At 45.0% G+C, this 18868-nt stretch overlaps 1 protein-coding gene across 2 annotated transcripts in view; it reads right to left on the reverse strand.

Annotated features, from left to right (window-relative positions):
- The window catches only part of EIF2B4 (eukaryotic translation initiation factor 2B subunit delta), a 93730-nt gene that overhangs the window by 28494 nt on the left and 46368 nt on the right, over positions 1-18868 (reverse strand). For both annotated transcript variants that reach the window (XM_078650101.1, XM_078650102.1), the window contains exons 6-8: positions 16796-16887; positions 11012-11126; positions 10163-10239 (exon numbers count right to left, since the gene is read on the reverse strand). In XM_078650101.1, coding sequence (XP_078506227.1) covers positions 10163-10239; positions 11012-11126; positions 16796-16887 — 284 coding nt within the window. The remainder of the gene's footprint in view (positions 1-10162; positions 10240-11011; positions 11127-16795; positions 16888-18868) is intronic.

The following is an 18868-nucleotide window of genomic DNA, read 5'->3' on the forward strand; positions in this document are numbered from 1 at the left end:
TTTCAAGTACAACACAGAAAAGGTAAAGACAATGGTAATGCGGACTTTATTTCCCGCGTGTTCCCTCTCCCCGAACGGGAGAAACCAGGGGGGGGGGGAATGTGACGGGGCGGGCGGACCGGACCTAACTTTTCCTACGGACTGGTGGTCCGCCACCCCCCTTTCACCATGCCCCTTGTCCCCACAGTTTCCGCAATGTACTTGGATCGAAGAACCCGAGTCCGCTGGACGGAAGACAACAACTCGTGGGGTCCCTTTAAGGATAAGAACCCGGAGGACGAAGCTCCACCCCTCGACGACGCCACGACGTCAAAAGCAGGAAGTAACGAAGGGTCATCGGACGGCGTTTCCCCGGAGGCTGTGAGTAACGAAGAGGACGGACGGAGAGATTCGGAGGAGAAGAGAGACATCGAGAGCGACAAGCCAGGGGGCCAACGTTACAACGTTTCGCCCTGCCACGTTCCCACGGGAGGAGCATGGCTCCAAGAGGTACGGGGCCGGGTAGCGGGTTGGGTCGGACGGAGGAGGCAGCCCCGAGTGTAAGGTGCACCGCCCTACGATTCCCCTACCTCATCACGAGCACTCCCCCTCACACCCTGATATGAGAGAAGTGCGCACCTAAGCACAGTTGTTGTTTTCCCTCACTCCCGGTCCTGATTGTTCCCGGATCCTTTCATGTACCTGACCCCCATTTTCTTTTATTTTTGGTAACGGAGTGGAACCAAGAGGGAGAAAAGTCCACGGTCGGACCCAGACCACGCCTGTCCAGACATCGGGACTACACAAGCTGGAAAAAGCTCTCTTTACTTTGGACCGTGTTATATGTACAAGAGAACGGACTGTTCCTCTGAAGAAAAAGACGTATATACCCATTAAACCCTCTTTAACTCCTTTATTGAAGGCGCCTGTGTTCCTCTTTTCCCCTACACCGCCCGTCAGTCCAGTGGTCGAACACCCCCACGTCCCGACCACCCGGGACAGGTAGGGAGAAAGACAAATGTGTATTAGATTTTAAAAAATGTGGGAACGACTACATTTCAAGTTTGAAAAAAGTAGACCGTCTAAGAAAAGTTCCAAATAGTTTAAAACACATAAATTGGGTTAGTCTTAGGGGTGAAGATTAAATTAATTGTTCAAAATGAGGTTAGGTTAATGTACAGTGTTGAAGTGGAGGGGAGAGAGTCTTCGTTTTAGGTAAGGGGGTAGGGCAAGTGAAGTGTATAGTGTGTGGGTTAAAGAACACAGCAGCAATGGGTAAGTGATGGGATAAAGAGGTGCGAGTAGTAGTGTTAAGGTAATTTAAAACATGGGTGAATACTTGCAAATAAAAGATGTAGTATTCGAGAAATGTAAAAAATGGAATTTCAAACTACTTATCAACTCCATAGATTATATTAAGTTTTAAACTGAAAGCATCTATTTTTCTGGTTCGTACATTTGACTTTTCCAGCCTAATAGTTAGCCCTATATTCCCATGCTGCCTTCAAGGGTTGTTGTGAAAGAAAGATCATTTGACTGAATGGCAAAAGGCATAAAGCTTAACTACACAGAACATGCACGAACAAAACTCAGCACCAGTTTTTGCTATAAGCAGTTCTCCCTTACGCCGAAGGCAGCATTAACAGAGGTCACTAAATATTATTGTATACACATCTACAAAGTTGGTCCTTCTTCTTGAGCAGCTGCAATCATTTCTTACATCAAAAATGGTGTGCACTATACTATCCTTGGAATTATATCCAAAAAAAAATAGGATAGTAAATAGCAGGCTTTCTGTAAATTGTATTTGGACTTTCTCCTCCCCTATTTTAATTTTTCCCCGTCACACCACCTCCAGCTGGTGTAAATTAAAAACACCCTGCATATCGGATATTCACTTTCCCCAGTGCTTGTTACACATTTCATTTCATTTATCTGCTTCTTTTGTAGTTCAACTTGATAAACTATATTGCCATCCCCCTTTAGTACGTATTGCACCAAAATTAAACATCCAAAGAATGTATAATGTAACCTTTTCATTTGGCTTGCCGTTTAAAGTTTACAGTCATCTCACCTGATTTATTAAGCTATAAAGCCCTCAACAATTGGCTTTGACATAATCTTAAAAAGTTAAAGTGTGTCAGTATGTCTGCAGAAAGGCACAACAGAATCTGAGATGTTTGATTTTATTTGATGAGACCAATGGCTCACTCACTGATGTCCAGGCAGGCCAGCTCAGCAGAGAAAGCATGCAGGGATTGGGCACAGTTAGTCACATAAACAGCTAAAGGTGATTTAGCTTTTCTTCTTTGAGATCCTGTAATTTCCATTCTTTGGAAAATACAGCTCCAGAGCCGCAGCTGCCAGGAGATTTTGATACACTTCTGCTGTAAATCAGAACTTCCGAAAAAGCTTTTCAAATTTTCAAAATCTGCATATAGCCTAAATGTCCTATCCCTTCCGAACACAAAATCTGGACTTTTGCACAATCCTCAAATCAAGATGTCTAACTTCATCTGCCATTTGCAATAGCTGGTTCATCTTCAATCCAGTTACTTCATAGTTTGTTTTTGATCCGTTTAGGAGACGTTTTTCCTCAGAGCTTTTACTTATTATCATTAGGTACAAAGTTTATTAGCCAAATGAGTCCATGTAAAGGTAGCATGCAACGGTAAAATTGAAACTTGAACAAATAGGCATTTTCCATATTGAAGTTCTTCTACGAACGATTATTTCTTGTTTGATATGAATTTCGTCGCCACGGAACTGGAAGCGAATATCCAACACAGAAGTATAGTTTTGGGGCACATGAGGGTCACATATGACTAAGTGAGACATCAGGTCACATTGCTCAGACAGCAACAGTGATGTGTATAGACAGGTGTATGGTGTTGCCCCTGCCTTCTTTTAAGTACAAAAATGTGACACAAAATGGGAAAAGAAAAGACAGTCGGCCTTTCAATAGTTCTCGATGGAAAAGTGGAATATGCTACTTACCAGTATGCATCTGTTCTTGGCATGTAGGGCTGCTGACATTTATGCATAGATCGCCGCCTAGTGTTGGGTCCGGATGATTGCACATTGTTGTCCTGGAAGAGTCTTCGAAGTATCACGAGATAGGTGGGTCCTCCCCTGGACTACAGGGCGCATGGGCATCCCCTCCATGCTCAGATTGTTTTTCGCCATTGTGGCAGAGATGGAGTGTGATATAGTAAGTGATGACCATGCATGAGAATAATTCTGAGTGCTACAGCTGCGACAGGCACCGGGGAGGATGGCGGGCGATATAAATGTCAGCAGCCCGACATGCCAAGAACAGATGCATACTGGTAAGTAGCATATTCCGTTCGAGGCATGTGGGCTGCTGAATTTATATCTATGCATAGAATAAATAGTAGTACCCTCCTTAGCGGCGGTTGCCCGTGCCAGCTGCAGCAGTCTGAAAAAGAGTTCCGAGAACAGCCTGACCTACAGCAGCTTGCTGTTTTGAGTGTACATCTACGCTGTAGTGTTTGGTGAATGTGTGTATGGTGGTCCATGTGGCTGCTCTACATATGTCCTCTAGAGGAATGTTACCTAGGAAAGCCATGGATGCCCCCAACTTGCGTGTGGAATGCGCTTTTGGGGGAACTGTTAACGTGCGTTTAGCCTTTTGATAACAGATCTGGATGCACTTAACAATCCATCTGGCTATACCTGATTTAGAAATTGGGTTGCCCTTGTGCTGTGGAGAGAAGGCAACGAACAGTTGTTTAGTTTTCCTGAAATCTTTAGTCCTGTCTATGTAATACAGGAGAGCCCTTTTAACATCTAGTGTGTGTAGTGCTCTGTCTGCCACTGAATCAGGATTTGGGAAGAATACAGGCAGTTCAATAGTTTGGTTAATGTGGAACTGTGACACTACCTTGGGCATAAATTTAGGGTTGGTGCGCAGCACAACCCTATTAGCATGAATTTGAATGAAAGGCTCCTGAATAGTGAGAGCTCGCTAACTCGTAGCGACGTAATTGCCACCAGAAAAGCCACTTTCCATGTGAGAAATTGCATCTCACAAGAGTGAAGAGGTTCAAATGGTGGGCCCATGAGCCTGGTGAGGACTATGTTGAGGTTCCAGACAGGCGTAGGCGGGTGTCGTGGAGGAATGACCCTTTTCAGTCCCTCCAGAAAAGCTTTAATAGCTGGTACTCTGAAAAGGGATAGGTGCTGTCTATTTTGAAGATAAACCGCCATTGCAGCTAAATGTATCCTGATGGAACTATACGCTAGATTACACCTGTATAGGTGCAGCAAATAACATATGATGTTTTGCGTGGAAGCATCAAGTGGATTTATGTTATTATTGGAGCAATAGATAACAAAACGCTTCCATTTCGCCGCATAGCAGGCCCTGGTGGTAGGTCGTCTAGCCTCTTTGATGATGTCCATACAGTCAGGAGGCAGGTTTAGGTAGCCAAACTCTATGACCTCAGGAGCCATTTATTTATTTATTTATTTATTCAAAGTTTTATATAGCGCGAACAAGATTTTTACAGATATCAGAGCGCTTCACAGAGACAGGGGTAGGGGCAACAGGACTGAACAGAACTAATGGGAACAGTATAATAGTCACTAAACATAATAGGAAAACAGTAGTGTACAGAGAACATACCAATATACAACCAGGAAACAAGTAGTATAAGACGGCGTCATATTGCAAGGCTCAACTGCTGCGGATCTGGGTGCTGAATGTCTCCATGGCTCTGAGTGAGGAGACTGGGTGTGAGTTTTAGGCGCTGGTGGGGCACCACTGAAAGTTCCTGGAACGTGGTGTACCATGCTTGCCTCGCCCACGTTGGAGCAACCAGGATGAGGGTCATGGAGTGTTGCCTTAGTTTGCGCGCTACCAGCGGTATGAGTGGTGCTGGAGGAAAAGCGTACGCAAATCTGTTCGACCAGTTCATCCATATCGCATTGCCCTGAGACTGCGGGTGTGGGAACCTGGAGGCGAAGGTGTGGCATTTTGCGTTTTCTTGTGTGGCGAATAGGTCTATCTCTGGATGACCCCACTGCTGGAAATACGGTTGTAGCACTGAGGGATGTAACTCCCACTCGTGCATCTGATGGCTGTGTCTGCTGAGCAGGTCCGCCATCTGGTTGTCCCTGCCTGGAAGGTGTTCCGCCATGAGGAACATGTTTCTTTGAATGGCCCACTTCCACATGCACTGGGCTAGGTGTGACAATTGTGGAGAGTGTGTCCCTCCCTGCTTCTGAATATAATACATCGCGGTCATGTTGTCCGTCCGGATCAGCACGACTTTGTTGCAGAGATGCAGCTTGAATGCCTTCATTGCCATGAAGATTGCCATCAGCTCCAGTAGGTTGATGTGGTACCTTTGCTGCCGTGGAGTCCACAGTCCCTGCACAGTATAATGGAGGACATGAGCTCCCCAGCCCTGGAGAGATGGGTCCGCTGTTAGCACTACCTGTGGTACTGGCTCTTGGAACGGTCATCCCCTGCAAAAGTTTTGTGTGTTCCACCAATGCAGAGAGTTGTATGCACAACCGGTCACCAACACTAGGTCTTTTAGCTGTCCTTGAGCCTGGTTCCACTGGCGTGCCAAGCATTCCTGAAGCGGACGCATGTGTAGCCTCGCGTGAGGGACTATAAAGATGCAGGAGGGCATCATGCCTATTAGTTGCATGAACACCTGCGCTGGGAGTGAGTGTTGTGGCCTGAATTTTTGAATCAACACTTGCATGCTGTTGACTCTCGCTGAGTTTGGTTGCGCTGTGGCAGCGAGAGTGTTTATTTCTGCGCCTAGGTCCTGCTGTACATGTGCGGGGTGAAGATGGGACTTCTGGTAATTTAGCGAAAATCCCAGACTGTGTAGGAGGTGAATTGTGCGGGACATGTGGCTGGCACACTGCTGGGCTGACTTTGCCTGTACAAGCCAGTCGTCCAGATACGGATAGACATGGATGTGTTGCCTCCGAAGATGCGCGGCCACTGTCGCTAAGCACTTCGTAAACACTCTGGGGGCTGTAGTGACCCTGAAAGGCAGGACCTTGAACTGGTAATGCTGGTTGTTGATGGTGAACCTGAGATATTTCCTGTGACTGGGGTGAATGGGAATGTGGAAATAGGCATCCTTCAGATCTAGGGTTGCTAGGAAATCTCCCTGACTGAGCAATGGCAGAACTTGCTGTAAAGTGAGCATGTGAAAGTGTTCTGATAGGATGTATTGGTTCAGAGGTCTGAGGTCTAGAATGGGCCTGAGAGACCCGTCTTTCTTTGGGATTAAGAAGTACAGTGAATACACCCCTGTACCCTGTTGTTCTAAAGGCACGAGTTCTATGGCCCCTTTTTGCAGCATGGATACGACTTCTTGCTGCAATAAGTGCATGTGCTCGGCGGACATAGGACGGTGCCTTGGGGGTATGTTGGGTGGAGTGGAGGTTAGTTCTTGACAATAACCGTGTTGTATAAGTTGTCTCACCCACCTGTCCGTGGTAATGCTTTCCCAGACTGACAGGAACTGCTGGAGTCTTCCCCCGACCGGTGATGTATGGTCGGGGGGCAGTGACAAGACGTCACTGTTTGTTAGTGGCGGAGGATCTGGCATTATTATTTCCACGTCCTCTGCCCTTGGTGCTGTTCCCACGATATCCACCCCTATTGTTCTTGTTATAGGTGGTTTGTGTGCCTCCCTTGGTGTATTGGGCTTGTTGCGACGCTTGTCCTCTGGAAGCTCCCCTGTTACTGGAGCGACGAAAGGAACCACCCCTGAACTGCTGAGACTGCAGAGCTCCCATGAATTTCGCAGTTTCAGTGTCCTTTTTAATCTTTTCCAGAGTGGTGTCTACCTCTGGACCAAACAGGAAGTCAGGGTTAACTGGCTGATTGAGTAGGGTAGTCTGGATTTCCGACTTAAATCCAGAGATGCGGAGCCAGGCATGCCTCCTGAGCATAACGCTAGTGTTTATGGCCCTAGCTGCTGTGTCAGCTGCATCCAACGCGCACTTAATGGACGCGTTGGAGATCAACTTCCCCTGTTGTATAAGCATTTCTGCTCCTTCCTTATAAGTATCTGGCAGGTATTGCATTAGCTGCTCTAACGTGTCATAGTGTGCCCTGTCATATCTTGCTAACAGGGCTTGGGTATTGCAGATCCTCCAAATATTAGCAGCTTGAGCTGCCACACGTTTCCCAGAGGCTTCCAAGATCTTGGATTCTTTGTCTGGAGGAGGAGCATCACCCGTTGTTTGAGAGTTCGCTCTTTTGCAAGCATTAGCCACCACTAAGGAGTCCAGTGGGAGTTGGCCCTTGATGTAGGTAGGGTCCACGGGCGCAGGCCGGTACTTCCTCTCAATTCTTGGGTTCACCACCCTTGCTTTAGTGGGCGCTTTAAAAATGTCACTTGCATGTTTGAGCACACCTTTGAGCATAGGCAGAGTTTTTATAGACCTTTCTGATGTTGAGAATGTATCAAAAAGAAAGTCTTCCTCCACAGGGTCGGCGTGCATGTCGACATCATGGTTATGTGCCGCTCTCTCAATGAGTGCGTTAAACGCAGCAGTATCTTCAGTAGGGGAAGGCTTGATAGCATATGAATGAGTGTCAGGGGTGGTGTGTGGTTCATCAGGGTCCACAGTGTCAGCCCATGGCTGGGACTCATCTTGATCCGTATCCATGGGATAGTTAAACTGGTCCTCATTGTCCCCTTCCTCCACATCCTCAGTGACATGTGTGGGAGAGTAGGTATAGTCCTGACCATATGTTTGAATGGGTTCAAAAAGAATAGGAGAGGTGGTAGAGTCCCTCTTTTTCTTTAGCGGTATCCTATAATGTTCCATAGGCGTTTCAGGCATGATCTTACGCTTATAAACGGTGAGTCGACCTGATTCGGAGTCGATGTATAGTTTCGACTGGTTGTCGTGGGACGGTGGCTGGAACATAACGTCTTCCGTCCGAGGCTGAGTGGTTGCGGCTACTGATGGTGACTTGGAAGAGTCGGTAGCCTGTGGGTATTGAACAGTTTTAGGCCGTGCTGTCGGGGGCAGTCCGTATTTTATCGGCGCCGGAAGCATCGGTGACGGACTGACTTGCTTCGATGGAGGCGTTGTCTTCGATCCGACCGACTTCGACAGCTCAGTGTGTTTGAGGCCTTGCGTCGATTTGAGCCGTTGTTGCGCAGCAGGAACGCTCTTGTGCTTCGACGCGGCCTGGTTTTTCGGTCCGAGTTTAGGCTTTGGGTCGAAGGCTTTGACTAACAGTGGCTTCCTGATTTTCGGATCGATGGTCTTTTGGGCCTCGAGTCCTTTGGAAGAGTCGCCATCTTTGGAGCCGGACGTCGGCGTCGACGTGAGCGTGACGTGTTTAACTGTAGACACGGGCGTAGTCGATCCGATCTATGGTTCGACGCCCCCTTTTGACCCTGAGGGGTCGAGCACACGTTTCGACTTGGTAGGTTCCGAAGTCGTCGAGCCGATGGTTGTTTTTACCAGTTTCGGTTTCGATTTCGTGTCTTTTTGTTTCGGTTTCGATTTTTCCACTGAGTGTGGCCGATCGACCGATGGCTCTTTGGAAATGTTCTTAGTCGGGCCTTGAAGCGGGACTATAGAACGTTGACGAAGATCTTGGCTAAGGCCTTCCGGCGATGCCTCGACCTGAGCCGTGGAAGAGTCTTTATGGGGCCCCGCTACTGCGGTTGGGCCTAGCTCCTCGCTTGAGTCGTCATCGACGGCTCCGATAGGTTGTACGTTGTCTCCTACCTCGACGATGTCTTCATCATGGACGTAGAGTTGTTCCTCGTCCTCGTTGTTGGTGGAGTCTGGCTCCGACGCAGGATGCGAGTGTTCGGAATCCTCTTCTTGTACATTCTCCTCATCGTTGCCAGACATTTGTTGCACACCAGGTGCACGTCGATGTGGGGATATTTCGAGTTGCAAACGGGGCAGCGCTTGAACGGGCTCCGTTCCACAGTCGATCGTCGAGGGTCCTTTGGTGTCGAAAGGCAATAGTCTTCCGAAGTCTAGTTCAAAGAACTGAAAAGAGGTACAAGGCACCGAACGAAAGACAATACCGACGCCCCGAAGGCCTTTTGGCCTCGAAAAGAGTAACTAATATATATTCCGAACGTGAGTTAAGAAGTACATCCGAACCCAATGGCGGGAAAAAACAATCTGAGCATGGAGGGGATGCCCATGCGCACTGTAGTCCAGGGGAGGAGCCACCTATCTCGTGATACTTCGAAGACTCTTCCAGGACAACAATGTGCAATCATCCGGACCCAACACTAGGCGGCGATCTATGCATAGATATAAATTCAGCAGCCCACATGCCTCGAACATTATATTATAGCACGAGTCCCTTTTGAAACATGATCAAGAGCCCATCTCGTACAGTAGTTCTGTATGTTCCATAGCTACACCTACTAGATGTGACCCAATAGTTACACCAAGGGAATAAGGACAGTGGGTTATAAATATAACTCTTGGTTTTATGGTATTTTTTTTTTAACATTTCAGTCTGTATTTATCCATATTTATTTTTTGGCCATCTTATTGGTATTCACCCATATTTATTTTGTGTTTCAAGAATAAATGTAGCTGTAAAATGGTTTATTTCTGCGCTTATATAACTCCTCGACTTGCGCTCAAAAACGGATGCCTGTCACGTTTAAGCAAACTAAGCAGCCACCTATACCAAAGGACTACACTCACAAGTACATATAGCATCATACTACAAATATATGTTAACATATGCCTGTATTGAAGGGAATCTCATCCTGTATTTTAACACTCCATGCTGTCTGCCTGCTCAGCAGTTGCCTAGAATTCATGAAAGACAGCATGGAGTTTGTCACAAGAAGCACCTTTTTCAGTTTTTTTCCCGCTTTTAAAAATAAATACAGAAAGGAAATAAATTGTTTTCTGTCCGTCTTTATCTGTAAAAATCAGTAAAAACGGAAACCGGAAGCGGCTAGTCATTAACTGTATTTTTCATGAAAAGCAACATTACTCTGTAATCAGGAGATTCTTAAAATATCTGTGGTGTTGAGAGCTGTAACCACGTTTAATTTGTTTTGGAAGTTCATAAGCAACTCGCTCTGTAGCTCGAAGCTTGGTTCACTTTGGGTCAAGACCAGCATCCAGCACCCCAGATTGCTTCCCATCTCCTCTCAGTAGATCAGTCGTCACTCACCTGATAGAGGGCTTCAGCTTGTTCACCAGGTCACGGGAGAGCTCTTCGTTGGGTGGTGTGGAGTAGTCGCGAATGACCTAAGATTTGGACAAGAAAACCGATTACATTTCAGTATCTGCCAAGTAATTTCATGCATAGGGTAGGATTTGTTTATCATCAACAATTGTATATAGCAAGAAGAAGACCCAATGGGCGGCAGAGCACTTTTTATATGATCAGTGTCTTGCAAGTATCAAACAAGAACAATCCAAAGCATCAAGCAAGGCAAAAATAGCATATCAGGGTTTGTAACAAGCACACTTTGTGATGGGACAGTGTGGGAGAGACGTACACTAGCAAAATCATGAGGTATGGTGTCAGAGATCTGTGGAAATGGGTCATCACATACACTAGAGTAGTTTAGTAGGCAGGAGCTATAAACTACAATTAGCAGGTACCGGGACAATTAAATCTAGGAGACACCACAAAGACCAGAAAGTGATTGTACGTTCTGGTACAAAGTCCTTAATGCCTATCACTATATTCGTATGCCCAATGGTCTCCAATGGAAATAAAACCCATTCCTTTAATGGCAGTGACCAGGAACGCAGAGGCGGGAGATAGTAAGTTCCAAGAGTTAGATTAAATCATTTGTTTCACTAGCCCAGAATATAAAGATAGGAGTGAACGAGAGGAAAACATCAGGAGGAGAGGAAGGTTTTAGCAGCTCTCTGTTCATTGTGTACATGTTTGATGAAAGTAAGTGCAGCAGCGCAGTGCAGGATAGACCGGTGTAAAGAAATGTGTAGTGATAGCAGAAGACAATGCTGGACTGAAGGTCTTTCATGCACATAGCTTTTCATCACATACCTGTTTGAATGCATGCAGGAGAGCTATACAACGGGAATTGGATCCTGTGATGATGCCGTTTGAGTACTGCAGCCCAAGCCGCACCACGGATGGATGAATGACTGTGGCGGGAATGCTGAAGAAAGACAGGGACCAATGTTAGCAACTCGGTAGAACAAATACAAGCAACACCACTGACAGCGGCTTCCATTCACTTCTCTTCTGAGTAGCAAAGCAATGAAATGCGGTGTAAAGGGAACTGACGAAAGTGCCAAAGACCCATACATAACAAATAAATACATTTATAATGGACACACCCCTTAGCATGTAGGTCTCTTGATGAAGGCGTTTCTGAGCTTTAATAAAGCTATATTTTGGAAGCCTTATTAAAAGCTGGTCAAGATGGACAGCAGTGTGAACTGTTGTACCAAAGACTTCCACAAGACAAGACACACAAACCCCAACCCTCTGTATAACAGTGTTATAAACGGAGTACAAAGTAGGCTCCGGTAGATTCTTGTAAAAAATATTTTTTTTTGTGGGGATTTACAAAGCACAACAAACACTACAGCGGAGTCTCTCGTCTCTGGGTGACAGTGTGCTCTGAAAGGCTAAACAGGAATGGTTAGTTCACTGATTGAAAAGCCAAGTTTTAAGGGCTTTCCTGAATGTAAGCATTTCTGATGCGTCTCAGATTTCAACCAGTATAGAGTTCCAAAGTTTGGGCCCTGTACCCTAAAGGAAAGATCTCCCCAATGTGAAAACCTGAACCGAGGAACAACCATCATCATTTTGTTGCTTAACCTTAGCACCACTAAGCCGGTATTTCTAAAATTTGTAACTTTAGGGGGGGTCAGGAAGGTTGAGAGGATGGGAAGGACTGTCTCGCCATGAAGATTTTAAACACTATGCGAGTGGATTTGAAGAGAATTATATTCCTAACAGGCAGCCAATGAAGCGGTCATTGGTAGCTAGAGGTGAAATCAACGGACTAGGGAGTTCTGGATCCTTTAGAGACGTTCGATTGAGAATTTAGGAATACCTTATAGTCCACGTTCCTTCAATTTTATCTGGTTCGGACAAAAGTATTATCTGCCATAATTCTGTGAGAGAATGATAGACATGGGAAGACTCTTCCGAGTAGCCGTATTTGATGAGCACACGTGTTCATTATTAGGGAGATCTGAGCTTTAAAGTTCACTTTAATATGTAACAGGAGACCAGATTCTGGCATTGGGGATGGGTATTAACCTCGGTTGGAGGGCCAAAGACAGTTGTCCAACAGATTGAGTTACAGATGATCGGTAGAATGTTTCATTAGGAATGGTTGATCTTGAGGTAGTGCAGCCCACATCCAACTCACAAAGTGCATGGTTGTGTGGACTCCTCTTTGGGGGTTCTGGAGATCATTATGCAAGTTGATAAGTTGTGCATCATCCATGTAGACGCAGTAGGATACTTTTAGTACTAGAATGCCTAAGCTGCCCAACCAGAGGGGTCATGCATAGATTGAACAGGAGTGCAGCAGAAAGGATACTTGAGGCACACGCCACTTAACATGGGAGGAGAGGGAGGTGAGGCACCCGATTGGATGGATTAGGATCCACCTGTAGGAAATGAGGACATCCATTTAAGGGCCATGCCCTTACTACCGAATGAGACAAGGAGAATCCCATGGACAATGGTGTTAAATACTGTGGAGAGGTTTGGAGCAGCAATATTCCTAAGCCTTCACTATCTATTAGTGGGTGAAAATTGTTCACCGCTGAGAGATTAACCAGCCTGCTTAGAGACAGCTGAAAAGATTGTCAAATCATGCAAATGGCTTAAGTTGTTTAGTCATGATTTTCTCTAGTATTTTTTATAAGAATGAGAGAGGAGAGATAGGCCTAAAAGTTTGCCAAGGTGTCCGAGTCTAGCACACGTTTTATTAACCAGAGGTCTCACAATAACTTTAATTTGGCGGGTAATACCTCATCAAGTGAAGAAGCAATGAGTATTTATGTCAACCGAGGGGCAAGGGTGGTCCCACTGGATTTAAGGGGAGCAGGTGGGGACATATCTCAGGATGACCCTTCTACTTTACTCATCTGGAGGAGCTGAATGCAGGACTCCATAGACATGGGAATAAAACTCAATAAGGGTGGTGAAAGGACATTTGTCTGTAGTTGTAGGTGTCCCCAAGGGAGGGTAATGGTGGAATGATGCAAGAAAGGTTGTTTCCTATTTTAAGGATATTCTCCTCGATGAAAGATCCAAGATTGTAAATATGTTGTCGCCAGGGGACAAGGTCCTCCATCCCTGGTTGGGAGTTACACATGGTTCCCATTGTTCTGAGAAGTTCCCTGCAGCTATTTGGAGAAAATAGAATTTTCTGAAAGCAGAAGGATCTTTTTTCTTTGCGTATCAGACGCTTACATTAACACATCTGTCTGTCATATTCATCATATGGCTGAGGGGTGTTTGATTTTCTCCAGGCCTGCAGATGGAAGAGGGAAATCTGCTACAACAAGCATGATGAAGCAAAGTTTTTATATTTTGTAAACATTCAACAGCTCAGCGTAACGCATATATGGTCCTTGTGCCACAGCCAGTGTGTTGCTCGTCTTACCTGGGAGCCATGATCTCAGCAGCATAGCTCTGTGACAAGTGTAAAAGCCACATCTTGAGCTCTTTAGAGAAAATCACTTGGGAAGGTTGGCAAACCTGAATAAAGATTGTTGAGATAGTCTGCACTCCTAATTGTTGCTCTTACCCCTATGGTTTCATGGGTGGCAGACAGCATTGTAGATAGAAGCTTGACTTCCGCCAGATGGTGAAAACAGCCTCCTACGATCGGTCCTAACTGGGCATTCAGAGTGTTCAGAAAAATAAGCCAACGTTTTTTAACCCTATAGGAAGCTACTCATTTTCCATCAATGAAGTTAGGCAGGGGGATAGTACGTAAGTCCCAGTTATGAACTGTACAAAGCGCAAGTCCCTGGAGACATTCCGCTCCCCATAAATATAAGTGGGACGATGTTTCTGCACTGGTACAGGTACACCAGGCCAAATTGTACTGGCAGGAAAATCCATTGAGCAATTTTGCTTTCGGAAAGGACAGCAGCGAAGCCAAGCCCCCGTCTAAGACATGAGGAGTATGCAGTGCCGATGCCAGACAACACCCTCCCGTTCTCTCATCAACCATCCCCACCATCCTGCATCAGCTGCCTTGCAGATGTTTACCACCTGTGCTAAGCCGGTGGTAAATGCTGCATTCATCTCTTGCAAATTGGGATTCTATGGGAAATTCAATTCCACACAGTTATTCCGCATTCTGTGGGTTTGAACTCTATATGTTCAGAAATACCAACTGCAAAAAACTGAAATTCAGACTACTTGGAATTTCCACACATATCCCCATCTAACTTGTAATAGAGCCCCAAGGCAAGGCTCACTGTGGCGCCAAACAGGATGTCGTCAGTCCTGCAACTGCGAAGCGATAAGTAATTGGTGTGCATTCAATTTCAAATGCTTGCTAGTCAGTTCTGGAGTTCAATCAGTAAGGTACCATCCAGAACAAACTAATAGAGGGGAGAGGAGTTGGCCTAACGGCTAGGGCGGTCGACCTCCAATCTGGGGAACCAGGTTTCAGTCTCTGCAAAGATGCACAACATCCTTTGATTCTGGGAAAATAATTTCATCCCCCCGTGCCCAACAAAAATTAATGTGTCCTCATGTAACGCAACTGGTGCTCGTGTAAAGCGCTCTGATACCGGATACCTTCGGGTCAAGTTCCCGCTATATAAAACTCCATTAAAAAAAATAGAGAGAGATTAGCATGTCGCCAATGCCCAATTGTCCCCCTCACTTACATGTCCTTAAATAATTCATCTGGGGGATGGAAGGGCAAGTGAATATTCAATAGCACAGATGGCAAAAAAAGAACTCTGCAGAATCCCACAGCATGTAGTAGCTTCTTGAGACACTGTCTGAAAGGAGTTTACGTTAAATATGAGGTTTGACATTATGGTATATTATTCCTTTCGCCCACCCATCAATAAGTCCCTTTCATTTAAAATGCAAGAGCTAAGTTACCCACGACAAAAAAATTAGGGGAGCTTTAAATACGGTACTGACACAGAGGACACCATAAACAGAATCTATCAAATGATGCTTATGCTTATAATATTTCTTACAGGTTTTTTTCATAATTTAGTAATGATGTTTGGCTCCTGGTTAAATTTGTCAGATGCTTACACTGAAAGATTTATGTTGTCACAAGTCTTGAGGCACCTGCTTTGGGGATGTGGAGCAAGTTACATTGTTACTTTATTAATATATTTAGAACATTTTGTAGCCTAATGTTACGACACATTAACAGTGCTCACGATTTACTCAGAGACATTACATATAACAGTGGTTAACGGATAATGCTGTGTGTGATATGCCTGTCTACATGCAAACATATGTGGGCGAATTCTGAGTATGCTTTGAGCTTATATTCTTCATTTTACATGAGTAATTCATAACTGTTACTTGTCTCTTGAGGGTACACTGTATACATTATATTTCAATGTAAAGCCCTGCTATTTTGCCATTGCATCATGCAGGTACATTCCCCATGTACATTCTTGCAACTGTGAGAACGTTCAGTCATACATTTACTCATCCTTTTAAATAAATGTGGTAAAGCGAGCTAGGGTTTCCCCCCCCCCCACCTCCACTATCAAAACCCAGAGTTTTAGCAACTCAAGAAAAATAACACAGGATGTCGGGGGGCACAATGCTGGCATGATGGGCGCTCTGCCTTTGAACTATGAGTGCTGGCAACAGACTGGCTGTGCTCTCCCTGGCTAGCCAGAGGAAAGGTGTGGAGGTTTGGACTACAGGTCTAGAAAGGGGCATAAAATATACTACAGAACTGAACTATCCCCTGCCTAAAATATTATGGATGTAGTCTGTATTCACCTTTCTAATCTTTACTGATGGTTTAATTAAAATTACCATAATTGTCTTTTCCAATGCTCTAGGCTATGTATTAAAAATGTTTAACTACCGGTATACATTTGTGGAAGAGGTGTGGCGCAGCAGCCAATGTGCCTGACTCAGGACTACGGGGTTCGCGGTCGATCCCTGGTGCCGGCGGCAGGTTAGCCCAGCACCATGTGACTCTGGGCAACAGCTCGCTTAATCTTCCCGAAGGCCCCTAGCGCCGGGACACCACTTCGGAGGTAGCTGTGCGCTTTACAAATACTGGTATTTTTTTTATTTTTATGGTATTATCCTTACTTTCCATATTCCAAAGACCCATTTTTATGAGTGACCCTGCAAGAGTTTTTGGTGGGCCAGAAATAGTATCAATACTGACCCAAGCTCTGTGACTTACCCTACGAAGGGTCTGTCAGACTCCTGCCTGTGTTCCCCAGCTCTACAGCTCTCCTGCTATGTATGCCATACAACTATTTTTTCTGGGGCAGTAGGAGGAAATGGCCAAATACTTGGTCTCTGAATTTGTTAATTTAGCGAAGCATTAGAAGATCTACTAACAGTGCACTAGTGCCTGCCTCAAACCTTCTCCACTGTTCTAATGAACATCAATCTGATCCCAGTTTCAGCCACAGAATGATAATGTAGGCAAAGGAATAGTGGTAAAGTGAATACTTACAAGCAGCCACTGGGATTGCCTCCCTAATATATAGGAACCCGTTTTGTTTTTGGGACTTGCGCTCATATGTAATCCATGATTTTCTGGTGAACTCTGTGGGCTGCCACACCAGTAACAACAAGACCACCTCAGCAACAGGCATGATTAGTTCTACGCACCTCATCTGCTGTGTCAGAGGAATCTTCCGGCTGTACTGATGCAAGTGGGAGAAGAGGTTGACCTTCGTTCCATAATCCGGCCTCAAAGGGACCTGGAAGGCAAATGTCCGGACAAAGAAATGGTTAGATCAGGAGAGGCACAGTTCAATGAAAATGTAAACTACACATAACCACTTGTTAGGACATCACAGCAAGCAAATAAAAACAAAACATAAGCTGTGCTTCCCCACAACATGAGCGTTACCCACTCTGTGTAACACTAATTTGGTCACAGGACGGAAGCTGGAGTCACCCAACACAGAATGGGAAGGCGTCATTTTATTTGCAAAGAAAGAATACAATCCAGAATGGCCCTGGATGAATGACAAACAACTCACACCAACACAACTCTATTAAAAGCAATAACTAGGTAGCATTTCAGAAAGTGCAACATGCAAACCTTTATTGGGTGGACATGCTTAAAGCAACTGCTAAACACAGCCTGAAAGAAACAGAAAGAGTTGTAGTGAACAATCATATAGTGACTGTGAAAGGAGCTCGGTTATGAATGTTTGTAAGCTGATCTTTTAGATCCAACAAATGACAACTGTCTTCATGGCACAAGGATCCTCAGCGACAAGATGAACATATCCTGAACCCGTAACCAATACGTCACACTAGTTGCTTAGTGACCAGCTTCGCACTATTAACATTGACCTCACGAAACTCCAACCAGGACTTCGAGGAAATTCCAAACGGAACCAGGTGATAAAGCAAACATCCACCTGGTCTGCTCGGATTTCAAACACAGTTCAGGGATCTTCTACTCGCATGCCCCAATCCAGGTCAAGCCATGGGCTCAGTGACCCCGATAGGACACCAGATTACAAATAAAACGTAGAGACTGTCAACTATGGTTCAACAAACTCTACACCATATTCCTAACAAGGATCAGTAATAGAGTCAAATTTCGACCACAGCTCAAATAGTAATAAACATTTACAAAGCTCAGCCGTGCATACAAATACCAAACCAAGCTCAGCGATGCTTCAAATTCAAAATAAGGTACAGTCACCACATTTCTAAACCCATAAAAATTATGACGAACACAGGTCCTCGATGCCACCTAGTTTCGAACAGCTCAAGTTTCCAGTTCAATTCCAAATGCTGTCCAGTGAGGCAGGAAAATGTAAAAGATAGGAGGTTTCAAGTTCCAAACACAGCTAATAAGCTCCACAAATTCCACTTACAGTAAACATAAAAGCTGCTATATTCCATAAATTAGTGTACCTAAAACAAAAAAAAAGTGATGCAGCCAAATATTAAAAGGGGTGAAGTGAATACAGAGACTGGTGGAGCATCATTCTATAGATATGCCGTGTTACTAGTGGGACTGTGGGTATGGCGGGAGACGGGAGGGTGGAAAGGTGACGGGGTATGGGAGACGGTTACATGCGACATGCCTGTAATGTTTATGCACTTTAAAAAAGTAAATAAAAAATTTTTTAAAAAGGGGTGCAGTGAGATCACAATTCCTTAACAAGTGTCAGTTGTCTTATCTTGTTCCAAACAACGCTCAGTGATCCGGTGCATAGCTTTGTCAACCCAGGAAGTTTTAAAGAGGGCTCAGCGATACTGATAAATCAAACCATGGCTTAGTGGGGAGTTTAAGCAAAATAATACCTCAGCACCTCCTCAAAATTTCACACAACGCTCAGCGACTGAGTAAAATGTCAAAGACGGCTCAATGTTACTGCAGAATTTGTAGAGCCCTCAGATCCCAAAGAAGGCCAGATTCCATGGACAATTTAGTAGCACAAGCAGATTTCTATCACAGCTTATCAACAATGGGAGATTCAATTAATATTGCAGAAGCAGAGTTGGATATGAGGCTCCGAGACACTAGATACAGTTTCCAAATGCAGCTTGGATATTGAAGACTGATCAGGAAACTACCGCAACTCTGCAGGTCAGCTAGGGTCCATTTGAACACTAGTGTTGCTGCAAGTTCCGCCCAAGTGTTCGCACTAGTTTTGCTGCAGAGTTGGCTCACCAAGAGCATCACATTATTAACACATGTAAAACAACAATGAA

Source organism: Lissotriton helveticus, chromosome 6 (genome assembly GCF_964261635.1).
Source record: "Lissotriton helveticus chromosome 6, aLisHel1.1, whole genome shotgun sequence".
Taxonomy (NCBI): Eukaryota; Metazoa; Chordata; class Amphibia; order Caudata; family Salamandridae; genus Lissotriton; species Lissotriton helveticus.